Source organism: Salmo salar, chromosome ssa01 (assembly GCF_905237065.1).
Source record: "Salmo salar chromosome ssa01, Ssal_v3.1, whole genome shotgun sequence".
NCBI classification, from domain to species: domain Eukaryota; kingdom Metazoa; phylum Chordata; class Actinopteri; order Salmoniformes; family Salmonidae; genus Salmo; species Salmo salar.
In genome coordinates, this window is record NC_059442.1 from 30,499,933 (window position 1) to 30,512,708 (window position 12,776).

The following is a 12,776-nucleotide window of genomic DNA, read 5'->3' on the forward strand; positions in this document are numbered from 1 at the left end:
CACCTATAGGCTTTAAGACAAGTGTTAAAAGCCAAACTTGTTGCATTGATGGTCATACCAATCAGTGTTTCTGTGGTAGTGCAGGGCATAGGTACTCAATCTCCCAGCGGCTCCACACATTCACACTTGGATGAGCATTCTGGGAAAAGTGGGTCGGAAAAGGGTTGCTGTGCCTCTCCACTCAGGGCAACAAGCGCAGAAAGATGCACACTCATACCCACTCAGTCATCCACAGCATACACACACATGCTTACCGTGTAGATCACAGACGCAGAGGTTGTGAAATACTGAAATACCTGAATTGAGATGATGCTCTGCATCCTGATTTTAGTGTCAGCTTTAGTTCCCAAAGGAAACTCTTTGCCTTATGAAGTCAAGGTAAGAGACTAGAGTTTTTTAAATGGACTATGTGTTATATTGGTTATGTACCATGCTAGCTGTTTTTGATTCACAGTGATATACAGAGCTTTCGAAAAGTTTTCAGATCCCTTGACTTTTTCAAAAATTTGTTACGCTACAGCCTTATTCTAAAATTGATTAAATTGTTTTTTTTCCTCATCAATCTACACACAATACCCCATAATGACAAAGCAAAAACAGGTTTTTAGAAAAATGAAATAATACATTTACATACAGTACTGTAAATATTCAGACCCTTTACTCAGTACTTTGTTGAAGCACCTTTGGCAACGATTACAGCACTGAGTCTTCTTGGCACACCTCTACTTGGGGAGTTTCTCCCATTCTTCTCTGCAGATGCTCTCAAGCTCTGTCAGTTTGGATGGGGAGCATTGCTGCACAGCTATTTTCAGGTCTCTCCAGAGATGTTTGATTGGGTTAAAGTCCGGGCTCTGACTGGAACACTCAAGGACATTCAGAGACTTGTCCCGAAGCCACTCCTGCGTCATCTTGGTTGTGTGCTTAGGGTCGTTGTCCTGTTGGAAGGTGAACATTCGCCCAAGCCTGAGGTCCTGAGTGCTCTGGAGCAGATTTTCATCAAGGATCTCTCTGTACTTTACACCGTTCATCTTTGCCTCGATCCTGACTAGTCTCCCAGTCCCTTCAGCTGAAAAACATCCCCACAGCATGATGCTGCTGCCACCATGCTTCACCGTAGGGATGGTGCCAGGTTTCCTCCAGACGTGATGCTTGGCATTCAGGCCAAAGAGTTCAATCTTGGTTTCATCATTCCAGAGAATCTTGTTTTAGATGCATTTTGGGAAACTCCAAGCAGGCTGCCATGTGCCTTTTACTGAGGAGTGGCTTCCGTCTGGCCACTCTACCGTAAAGGTGGAGTGCTGCAGAGATGGTTGTCCTTCTGGAAGGTTCTCCCATCTCCACAGAGGAACTCTAGATCTCTGTCAGAGTCACCTTCCTGACCAAGGCCTTTCTCCCCCGTTTGCTCAGTTTGGCCGGGTGGCCAGCTCTAGGAAGAGACTTGGTGGTTCCAAAATTCTTCCATTTAAGAATGATGGAGGCCACTGTGTTCTTGGGGACCTTCAATGCTGCAGACATTTGTTGGTACCCTTCCCCAGATCTGTGCCTCGGCACAATCCTGTCTCGGAGCTCTACGGACAATTCCTTCGACCTCATGGCTTGGTTTTTGCTCTGACATGCACTGTCAACTGTGGGACCTCATATAGACAGGTTGTGCCTTTCCAAATCATGTGCAATTAATTGAATTTACCACAGGTGGACTCCAATTAAGTTGTAGAAACATCTCAAGGATGATCAATGGAAACAGGATGCACCTGAGCTCAATTTCGAGTCTCATAGCAAAGGGTTTGAATACGTGTAAATAAGGTATTTCAGTTTTTTATTTTTAATACATTTTCAAAAATGTCTAAAACCTGTTTTCACTTTGTCATTATGGGGTACTGTGTGTAGACTGCTGAGGATTTTTTTTAAATCAATTTAGGAAAAGGCTGTATCATAACAAAATGTAGAGAAAGTCAAGGGGTCTGAATACTTTCCGAAGGCACTGTAACTAAGACTTTAGCCAGCTGTTTGGTGCACTATAGACCTGCCTGTCTGTTTGTGTCTACAGTCTGAAGGAGAAGAGCATGCTGGGGCGGTGTGTGGTGCGGACGGAGGTGGAGGAGAGGGACAAGGTGAGGGAGGAGCTGAGTGGGGTGAAGGCATGGCTGGTGGCTGCAGAAGACCGCCTCTCACAGCTGGAGCAGTGTCCCAGCACACATAAGCTACAGGTGGGTAAGCCTCTGTCTCACAACCCCTTAACATCACACAGTGTGGACATCACAATGTACCCATACACCCAGAGTGTAGTAATTTAGCAAATATTCTCAGCAGCATGCAGGAGTTAAGACAGGAGTTAAGACAGCCAGATTGAAAGGTTCCACAGTTGAAGCATGGCATTTGGGGTCTTTGCTATTATCATCCACCTATTGAAGCATATGGTTGACTACAATTAGTAGAATTAATGACAAAATACTGTTTACTTGTCATTTTCAGTCATTTACTGTATTTTATGGAATTGTCCATATATTTTTTCATATTTAGTGTGTTGCTTATTGAGGTGGTTTTAGTTGTTTCTGTGTTCTTGACAAATTATAGCATAGCCTACTGTGAAGGCTACTATATTTCATAGGGATAAGTGCATAGTTGAGATTTGAACAACCCCCTCCCCTCTGAACAGTGATGCATGCGTAATGGGCTTCTAATGAGTAGGTATTTCCCATCCCTGTACCCACAACACAATGCTGTGTCTGTACTCTGCAAACAAAAATGACAAAGACAATATCTCCTCCAAATTGCACTGTTCACATTTTTATCTAATTTGAAATTCATAGAATGAATGATTTGAAGCTCAAGTTGAATGAAGTGGAAAGTGTCGTTGTGACTGTACTATGTATTTCCCTACTCTATCATTCCACCATGAACTGTATGTGGCTGATGGTTTTGAGTTTCACTGCTGAAAGGTCGTTGTAATGAAGGTCTTCAGTGAGACTGTTAGCTCAGTGAAAGAGTGCCCCAAAAAAGTGCCACATTTGAATTTAACCGTTGGCTGGGCCCTCATCCCTTTAGCTAGCTTGGTTTTATCAAGCTTTGTCTTGGTACTCAGTGGATGAGAGGGGACCAGTGTTAGTGTTGTCTAAAGACCTGAGTCTTGTCCAACATTTTCTCTATGTCTCCCCACCCCCCTCTACTCAGAGAGGGTCTATGAAAGGGCTCTAAAGCCCCCCCATACCTGCCTCTTTTTGTTCCACCTTGTAAGTGGATCCTCTTGGTGCATCTGTCCCAGTCTCAGACCAGCACTGATGTCACCTCCCTGACACACACACACACTCACACATGCACCTGCCTATGTGGCATTGCCCTGGTCCCTGTCTCAGAGCCAGGTTGTGCTGTATTTCATCTGCATCACTGGTCGTGTTTTTCCTATCGTCGTTTGATTTTCATGTTCAGTCTGTGGACTAGGACTGTGAATAGCCGCTCATTAGCTGTGTGCTGCTAGGTGGGAGGTGAAGAAGGTTCATGTTGAGTAGCTTCAGGAATGAAAGACTTAAAAAGAAAGCCTTTCTGAGCTAGTTAAACCAGCCCAGGAGAGAGAGAGAGGTGCGACATACTCGGCTGTACATTCTGTCTGGTAAGAGCTGGACCCTATGGAGGATGTGAATTAATCTATGAATGTGTATTAGTGTGTTTGTGACCTTGGAGACATAATGATGGCAGAGAGAGGGTATAGGCTGTAGAACAGTGGGGGCTGTTGAGGGGAGGACGGCTCATAATAATGGCTGGAACGCAGCGAATGGAATGGCATCAAACACATGGAAAGCCATGTGTTTGGTGTATTTGATTCCATTCCACCTATTCTACTTCAGCCATTACCACGAGCCGGATCCTCCCCAATTAAGGTGCCACCAACCTCCTGTGCTGTAGAATGAGGCTCGCTGAACTTTGTTTTTTCTCATCTCTCTTTCAATCTCTTGCTTTCTCTCTCTCTTATTCTCTCTCCATCTTTCTCTCTCTTTCCCTCCCTCTCTGTCTCTCCTCAGGAGGTTCACACCCAGCTGTGTACCCAGAAGGCCGTGCTGCAGCGCATCATGGAGGGTCTGAGGATGAAGTACTCGGACATGTACACCCTGGTTCCCGTGGAGATAGAGGGACCGCTACAGGAAGTTACACACTCACTGCAGGAAGTAGAGGAGAAGGTAAAGTAGCTGAAACCTTGAGGAAACCTTTACCTGTGCTTGTAGCATTGTAATGTGTCTATTTGTAAGGACCTCATTTGTATATTGGTATATTGCATTTTCTGTTAATGTCAAGAACAAGCTACATGTATTTCCACGACTTGTGTCTGACTGTCTTACTGCCCCCCAGGTAGGGGATGTAATGGAGAAGAGCGGTCCCCTGCACAGACTGGGAGCCAAGGTGTCTGAGATCAAGGCTGGTCTGGGATCAGTGCAGGATAAATTGCAGCAGAGAAGCCCCTCTCTATCAGAGGCAGAAAGCACACAGAAGGTGAGTGCTAAGATAGCAGATATGAGAACTGATCTAGGATCAGAGTTTACCAGGCTGATGTACATAGCAGAAAGAGACTGTGTTATCACATTTGATCGTGTGTGTGTGTGTGTGTAGCGTGTGTGGGACGAGCTGGACATGTGGCACTCCCGTGTGGCAGCGTTGGAGGTGGAGGTGCAGGATCTGGAGCAGGCTGAGGAGGCCCAGGTCCTCACAGAGAGCCTGACGGAGGCCCAGCTGCTCCACTCACACATGGCCAAGCAGGCAGAGCAGAGGACTGCCTTCCTCAGCAAGGTGAGGAACTACAACTCCCAGAACCCCCCTGGTTACTCTGACACATGTTCAGTTAACCCCTTGGGTAGTGTTAGCCCCTGTGTTTAATAGTGTGTGATAGATAGATCATATTTTAATTTGATGACGTCAGGGTTGACTTTTATTTGTGGATGATGATATCATAGCATGTCTGATGTTATGATTTTTCTATATGATTTTGTAGCTGATTTAATACTGACTATATGTTTGTGTTGGTTGCAGATCAGCACATGGTTACAGGAGCATGATGAGATGATCAACAGTTCCAACAGTTGGCTAACTGAGGCTCAGTCCTGGCTCACTGCTCCCTGTACCTACACTACAGCCAAAGATTTGGCCAGCTATGTCCATGCACTACAGGTCAGTGCAGCACAACTCTTACCCAAAACTTTTCCTACATTCACCCAACTCAAATGTACTACAATGAAGTGCACAACACAATTTGATTCATCACCGCATAACAAATGTTAAGGTTAGTCTATATTATCAGAATAATCATATGGTCTCCTGTAGATGTTACTGATCTCTATCCTTCTGTGTTGTAGATGGTGCTGGATGACTCGCAGCAGATCCGCATCACTCTGCAGGGCTTTGTGTCCGTGCTGAAGGAGATCTCCCTGGTGTGTGACATCACAGCGCAGCAGGAGCAGCTGGCCGAGGCTGACCGCCATGTGGCCGCTGTGCAGCAGGGCTTTGTGGCTCCGCTCTCCCAGCTAGACCATGCCGCCGCCGTGAGTCCACCTTTCTTTCTCCACTTTTCCTAATTTCTCCTCTTTCTTTCTCTCTCTTGCTCTCTCTCGCTCTCTCAATTCAATTTCAATTCAATTTAAGGGCTTTATTGGCATGGAAAACATATGTTAACATTGCCAAATCAAGTGAAGTAGATAATAAACAAAAGTGAAATAAACAATAAAAATTAACAGTGAACATTACACTCACAAAAGTTCCAAAAGAATAAAGACATTTCAAATGTCATATTATGTGCAAATAGTTAAAGTACAAAAGGGAAAATAAATAAACATAATTATGGGTTGTATTTACAATGGTGTTTGTTCTTCACTGGTTGCCATTTTCTTGTGGCAACAGGTCACAAATCTTGCTGACCTTGCTGTGGTATTTCACCCAGTAGATATGGGAGTTTATCAAAATTGGTGCTGTGATGACACACTGTGGTATTTCACCCAATAGATATGGGAGTTTATGAAAATTGGATTTGTTTTCGAATTCTTTATGGGTCTGTGTAATCTGAGGGAAATATGTGTCTCTGATATGGTCATACATTTTGCATGAGGTTAAAAATGCAGCTCAGTTTCCACCACATTTTGTAGGCAGTGTGCACATAGCCTGTCTTCTCTTGAGAGCCAGGTCTGTCTACGGCGGCCTTACTCAATAGCAAGGCTATGCTCACTGAGTCTGTACACAGTCAATGCTTTCCTTAAGTTTGGGTCAGTCACAGTGGTCAGGTATTCTGCCACTGTGTACTCTCTGTTTAGGGCCAAATAGCATTCTAGTTTGCTGTTTTTTTTGTTAATTCTTTCCAATGTGTCAAGTAATGATTTGGTCTAATTGTGTTGCTGTCCTGGGTCTCTGAGGTCTGTTTGTGTTTGTGAACAGAGCCCCAGGACCAGCTTGCTTAGGGGGCTCTTCTCCAAGTTCATCTCTCTCTGTAGGTGATGGGTTTGTTATGGAAGGTTTGGGAATCGCTTCCATTTAGGTGGTTGTAGAATTTAACGGCTCTCTTCTGGATTTTGATAATTAGTGGGTATTGGCCTAATTCTGCTCTGCATGCATTATTCTGTGTTTTATGTTGTACCCAGAGGATATTTTTGCAGAATTCTGCATTTTGTCAATTCTTGGTTGGTGAGTGGACCCCAGACCTCACAACCATAAAGGGCAAGGGGTTCTATAACTGATTGAAGTATTTTTAGCCAGATCATAATTGGTATGTTGAATTGTATGTTCCTTTTGATGGCATAGAAGGCCCTTCTTGCCTTGTCTCTTAGATCGTTCACAACTTTGTAGAAGTTGTGGCGTTGATGTTTAGGCCGAGGGATGTATAGTTTTTTGTGTGTTCTAGGGCAACGGTGTCTAGATGGAATTTGTATTTGTGGTCCTGGCAACTGGACCTTTTTTGGAACACTGTTATTTTTGTCTTACTGAGATTTACTGACAGGGCCCAGGTCTGACAGAATCTGTGCAGAAGATCTAGGTGCTGCTATAGGCCCTCCTTGGTTGGGGACAGAACCGCCAGATCATCAGTAGACGTTTGACTTCAGATTCTAGTAGGGTGAGGCCGGGTGCTGCAGACTGATCTAGTGCCGTCGCCAATTCGTTGATATGTATGTTGAAGAGGGTGGGGCTTAAGCTGCATCCCTGTCTCAACCCACTGCCCTGTGAAAAGAAATATGTGTGTTTTTTGCTAATTATAACCTCACACTTAGCTCTGGCATCTTCTACATGGATTTTATAATATTGTATGTTTTTCCCCCAACACCACTTTCCATCAATTTGTATAGCAGACTCTCATGCCAAATTGAGTCAAAAGCTTTTTTGAAATCAACAAGGCATGAGAAGACTGCCTTGTTTTGGTTTGTTTGTTTGTCAATTAGGGTGTGCAGGGTGAATACGTGGTCTTTCGTATGGTAATTTGGTCAAACGCAAATTTGGCATTTGCTCAGTACATTGTTTTCACTGAGGAAATGTACGAGTCTGCTGTTAATGATAATGCACAGGATTTTCCAAAGGTTGCTGTTGACGCATATCCCAAGGTAGTTATTGGGGTCAAATTTGTCTTCACTTTTGTGGATTGGGGTGATCAGTCCTTGGTACCAAATATTGGGGAAGATGCCAGAACTAAAGATGATGTTAAAAAGTTTAAGTATAGCCAATTGGAATTTGTGGTCTTTATATTTTAACATTTCATTGAGGATACCATCAACACCACAGGCCATTTTGGGTTGGAGGGTTTGTATTTTGTCCTGTAGTTCATTCAATGTAATTGGAGAATCCAGTGGGTTCTGGTAGTCTTTAATAGTTGATTCTAAGATTTGTATTTGATCATGTATATGTTTTTGCTGTTTGTTCTTTGTTATAGGGCCAAAAAGATTGAAGAAGTGGTTTACCCATAAATCTCAGTTTTGGATAGATAACTCTTCATGTTGTTTGTTTAGTGTTTTCCAATTTTCCCAGAAGTGGTTAGAGTCTATGGATTATTCAATTACATTGATCTGATTTCTGACGTGCTGTTCCTTCTTTTTCCGTAGTGTATTTCTGTATTGTTTTAGTGATTCACCATAGTGAATGTGTAGACTCAGGTTTTCTGGGTCTCTATGCTTTTGGTTGGACAGGTTTCTCAATTTATTTCTTAGGTTTTTGCATTCTTCATCAAACCATTTGTCATTGTTGTTAATTTTCTTTGGTTTTCTGTTTTACTTTTTTTTTATGTGCTAGGGAAGCTGAGAGGTCAAATATACTGTTTAGGTTTTCTACTGCCAAGTTTACACCTTCACTATTACATTTTGTCCAGGAAGTTGTCTAAAAGGGATTGAATTTGTTGTTGCCTAATTTTTGGGGGTAGGTTTCCACACTATTTCCTTCCATCTATAGCATTTCTTAATATTATTCAGTTCCTTTGGCTTTGATGCCTCATGATTGAGTATTGCTTTGTTCAAGTAAACTGTGATTTTGCTGTGATCTGATAGGGGTGTGGACTGACTGTGAATGCTCTGAGAGACTCTGTCTCGCTTTCTCTCTCTGCATGGCTCAATGTTCTTCTCTGATTGTGTAGGAGGTGGAAGCTATAGAGACAGAGGTGAAGACGATGGAGAAGGACGTCACTGAGATCAGGACGTTGTTATCGTCCCCTGACACTCTTCCCAGCCCCAGAGAGGAGAGCCTGAAGGTGAGCTGGGAGAATGGAGTATCTGGCACGTTTAGCCCTGGGACAGAGAAGGAGTGCTGATCTAGGATTAGGTTTGCCTTTCAGATCATAATGAATAACAAATGGGAAACCTGATTCTAGATTGGCAATCCTACTCTGAGATGCTTTGTGAATACAGGCCCTGGTCTCACTCCTGTAACCCAGAGTGAGTCACTGTGTATATCCTTCTACAGGTGTGTGTGGACAGGATCCAGTCAATGCGGACGACCATAGCAGAGATCCAGAGCTGTAAGCCAGGCCTGTGTCTGCCAGAGAAGGCTGAGGAGACCCTCACTGTCTTTCGGAGAGTGGACCAGCTCCAACAGCAGCTAGAGGAGCTGGAGAAGGTGGCTGGGCAAATGGATGACTCCTCACTACACACAAACACACTTTCTCAAATGTACACTCAGAATTAATGTTTTCCTTTATTTTCCTTTATTTCCAGATGGTTCCAGGGGAGTTCATAGTGAAGAAACAGACACTCACTTTAGTGAAGGTCCCTGCACCTAGCCCAACTGTACCCACCTCTTCCACAGAGAATGTTTCTGTGCCCAGCTCAACATTACCAGCCACTGAGGAAGCAGAGGTGAGATCATTCCCTATAGCCACACCACTGCATGGGTCACCTCCTCACTATAGTGAACCTCAGGTTTTAGGCTGGGTTTCTGTATAAGCACTTTGTGATATGTAAAAAGGGCTTTATAAATACATGTGATTGATTGAACCTGACCAGGATATTCTGTTTCTGCAGGAGAATGGAGTGGAGCAGGGCCAGATCCAGATAGTCCATGTAGAGGAAGACGCACTGAATAGTTCTGGAGCTTCACTGATGACCGTGGAGGAGTCTTCTCCTGAACAGAGACTCAGCTGGGGAACGGAGAAGAGTCGGGTAAAAACCAAGTCACCCATATGTAGACAGTCTGACATGTTGTTAGCATGTGTCTACCTGGTAGTATCTTGTACCTGTCTGACTACACGCATCCATAGACTGTGCTGTCTATTATAGTTTAGAAGCCTTTGAAGTCTTACTCCCACTCAGCTGTCTCCCACTCAGCTGTCTCCCACTCAGCTGTCTCACCCTCACTCATCTGCCACCCGTCTTACCTCTGACCTGTCTCACCTCACTACTTTGTGTCAGCTGTAATCTGATTTATATTCTAAAAATGAGATGTGAGACTAGATGACTTGTTCTAACATCACAGACACTGGTCAGGGTTAGGCAGGTCATGTTCAGTATGTCATGTGGCTTTTAATGGTACATTTGTAATGCCTTAGTGCTTAGTTAGTTTGTAGTGCTTAATAAAGCAGGACATCAGTCTTCTAATAGCATTGCATGCTTTTCATAACTCTTTGTTTTTCTACTATTCTTTCTTTTTAGAAGATGACCTCACGATTACATAGGGGGAGGGACATACCATATTCAAAGACAAAACGAACACCTAAGAAATTATGAATAATTTATTATAATATATAATGTATATAACATTAGTAGGGGATAGGGTTTGGGGGATATATGTTTATAACATAGGGGATATAGGTTTATCAAAAGGAAAAAAAACGTTTCAAAATAGGAGACAGACTTAAAGCATCAAACAACCCATCATTAAAGGGCCTATTGTCAACATACAGTATATACAGTTGAAGTCGGAAGTTTACATACACTTAGGTTGGAGTCAATAAAACTTTTTCAACCACTCCACAAATTGCTTGCTAACAAACTATAGTTTTGGCAAGTCGGTTAGGACATGTACTTTGTGCATGACACAAGTAATATTTCCAACAATTGTTTACAGACAGATTATTTCACTTATAATTCACTGTATCACAATTCCAGAGGGTGAGAAGTTTACATACACTAAGTTGACTGTGCCTTTAAACAGCTTGGAAAATTCCAGAAAATGATGTCATGGCTTTAGAAGCTTCTGATAGGCTAATTGACATAATTTGACTCAATTGGAGGTGTACCTGTGGTTGTATTTCAAGGCCTACCTTCAAACTCAGTGCCTCTTTGCTTGACATCATGGGAAAATCAAAAGAAATCAGCCAAGACCTCAGAAAAAAAATTGTAGACCTCCACAAGTCTGGTTCATCCTTGGAAGCAATTTCCAAATGCCTGAAGGTACCAAGTTAATCTGTACAAACAATAGTACGCAAGTATAAACACCATGGGACCACGCAGCCGTCATACCGCTCAGGAAGGAGACTCCTAGAGATGAACGTACTCTGGTGCGAAAAGTGCAAATCAATCCCAGAACAACAGCAAAGGACCTTGTGAAGATGCTAGAGGAAACAGGTACAAAAGTATCTATATCCACAGTAAAACGAGTCCTATATCGACATAACCTGAAAGGCCGCTCAGCAAGGAAGAAGCCACTGCTCCAAACCCGCCATAAAAAAGCCAGACTACGGTTTGCAACTGCACATGGGGACAAATATTGTACTTTTTGGAGAAATGTCCTCTGGTCTGATGAAACAAAAATAGAACTGTTTGGCCATAATGACCATTGTTATGTTTGGAAGAAAAAGGGGGTCTTGCAAGCCGAAGAGCACCATCCCAACCGTGAAGCTCGGGGGTGGCAGCATCATGTTGTTGGGGTGCTTTGCTGCAGGAGAGACCGCTGCACTTCACATAATAGATGGCATCATGAAGGAAAATTGTGGATATATTGAAGCAACATCTCAAGACATCAGTCAAGAAGTTAAAGCTTGGACGCAAATGGGTCTTCCAAATGGACAATGACCCCAAGCATACTTCCAAAGTTGTGGCAAAATGGCTTAAGGACAACAAAGTAAAGGTTGGAGTGGCCATCACAAAGCCCTGACCTCAATCCATAGACAATTTGTGGGCAGAACTGAAAAGGCGTGTGCAAGCAGGAGGCATACAAACCTGACTCAGTTACACCAGCTCTGTCACGAGGAATGGGCCAACATTCACCCAACTTCTTGTGGGAAGCTTGTGGAAGGCTACCCAAAATGTTTGACCCAAGTTAAACAATTTAAAGGCAGTGCTACCAAATACTAATTGAGTGTATGTAAACTTCTGACCCACTGGGAATGTGATGAAAGTAGTAAATGCTGAAATAAATCATTCTCTCTACTATTATTCTGACATTTCACATTCTTAAAATAAAGTGGTGATCCTAACTGACCTAAAACAGGGAATATTTACAAGGATTAAATGTCAGGAATTGTGAAACTGAGTTTAAATGTATTTGTCTAAGGTGTATGTAAACTTCCTTCTTTAACTGCATGTATATATTGCCATGCATTCAGTTTACTGACATTAGCTAAATATTCTAAAATTGGGTGAACCTATAACCTGTGAAAGCAGTGGGACATCAATTTAAAGTGATCTGAGATTTAGTCATATAACACAAGATACAGTAAATTCCAAAAAGTTATAGAGATGAGGATATCCTAGATTCCAGGGAAGTTACTTAATATTCGGAGAGGGTGGATAGGAGTTTCTGAATAGATTGTGTATAAGAATGAGACATAGAGACTCCCCCTGCCTATGACACCCCGTCCAGCCCACCACACATGACCCCTGACCTGCAATAAGGGCACCGATGTGAGTACAGTGAGTGAGTCTCAAAGACAGTGTCCATTCCTACAGTTTCTAGTATGGGTTTACACTTCTGTAAAACTCAGCAGCCAACGATTCATGACTATGCTCCATGTGCCTAATGCAACACACAACACTGAAGCATGACTAACCCCATTATATTTAAATGTATACCAAATAAGAGCATTGCTCTTTCTAATTCTCAATCTATCTTTGTCATACCCTCTTTTAGAGTGTGCTTCTATTCCGGAACGTGCATGTGTTCCCATCATTCAGCTTGTTTGTATGTGTGTGTGTATGTGTCCTTGACTTGGCGTGGCAGGAGTCCAGGGGCGTGTCATGTCCTGTGGAGGAGGAAGAGGGAGGGTAGGAGAAAGAGGAGGAGGGGAGAGGAGGCTCTCTGTGGTGGCTGTCTGGGGCAGAGCTCCAGAGGTAAAGAGAAGGCCTGCTGCCAAATCACCCGTGTCCTACTGGACCCTCTGACATGCCCGTGGGTCA

General features: G+C 43.2%; 1 protein-coding gene across 9 annotated transcripts in view; it reads left to right on the plus strand.

Moving 5' to 3' along the window:
• The window catches only part of syne2b (spectrin repeat containing, nuclear envelope 2b), a 132,190-nt gene that overhangs the window by 45,382 nt on the left and 74,032 nt on the right, over positions 1-12,776 (plus strand). For all 9 annotated transcript variants that reach the window (XM_045716643.1, XM_045716665.1, XM_045716655.1 and 6 more), the window contains 10 exons: positions 2,048-2,207; positions 4,017-4,172; positions 4,342-4,482; positions 4,600-4,776; positions 5,017-5,154; positions 5,340-5,525; positions 8,582-8,695; positions 8,908-9,060; positions 9,159-9,299; positions 9,465-9,602. In XM_045716643.1, coding sequence (XP_045572599.1) covers positions 2,048-2,207; positions 4,017-4,172; positions 4,342-4,482; positions 4,600-4,776; positions 5,017-5,154; positions 5,340-5,525; positions 8,582-8,695; positions 8,908-9,060; positions 9,159-9,299; positions 9,465-9,602 — 1,504 coding nt within the window. The remainder of the gene's footprint in view (positions 1-2,047; positions 2,208-4,016; positions 4,173-4,341; positions 4,483-4,599; positions 4,777-5,016; positions 5,155-5,339; positions 5,526-8,581; positions 8,696-8,907; positions 9,061-9,158; positions 9,300-9,464; positions 9,603-12,776) is intronic.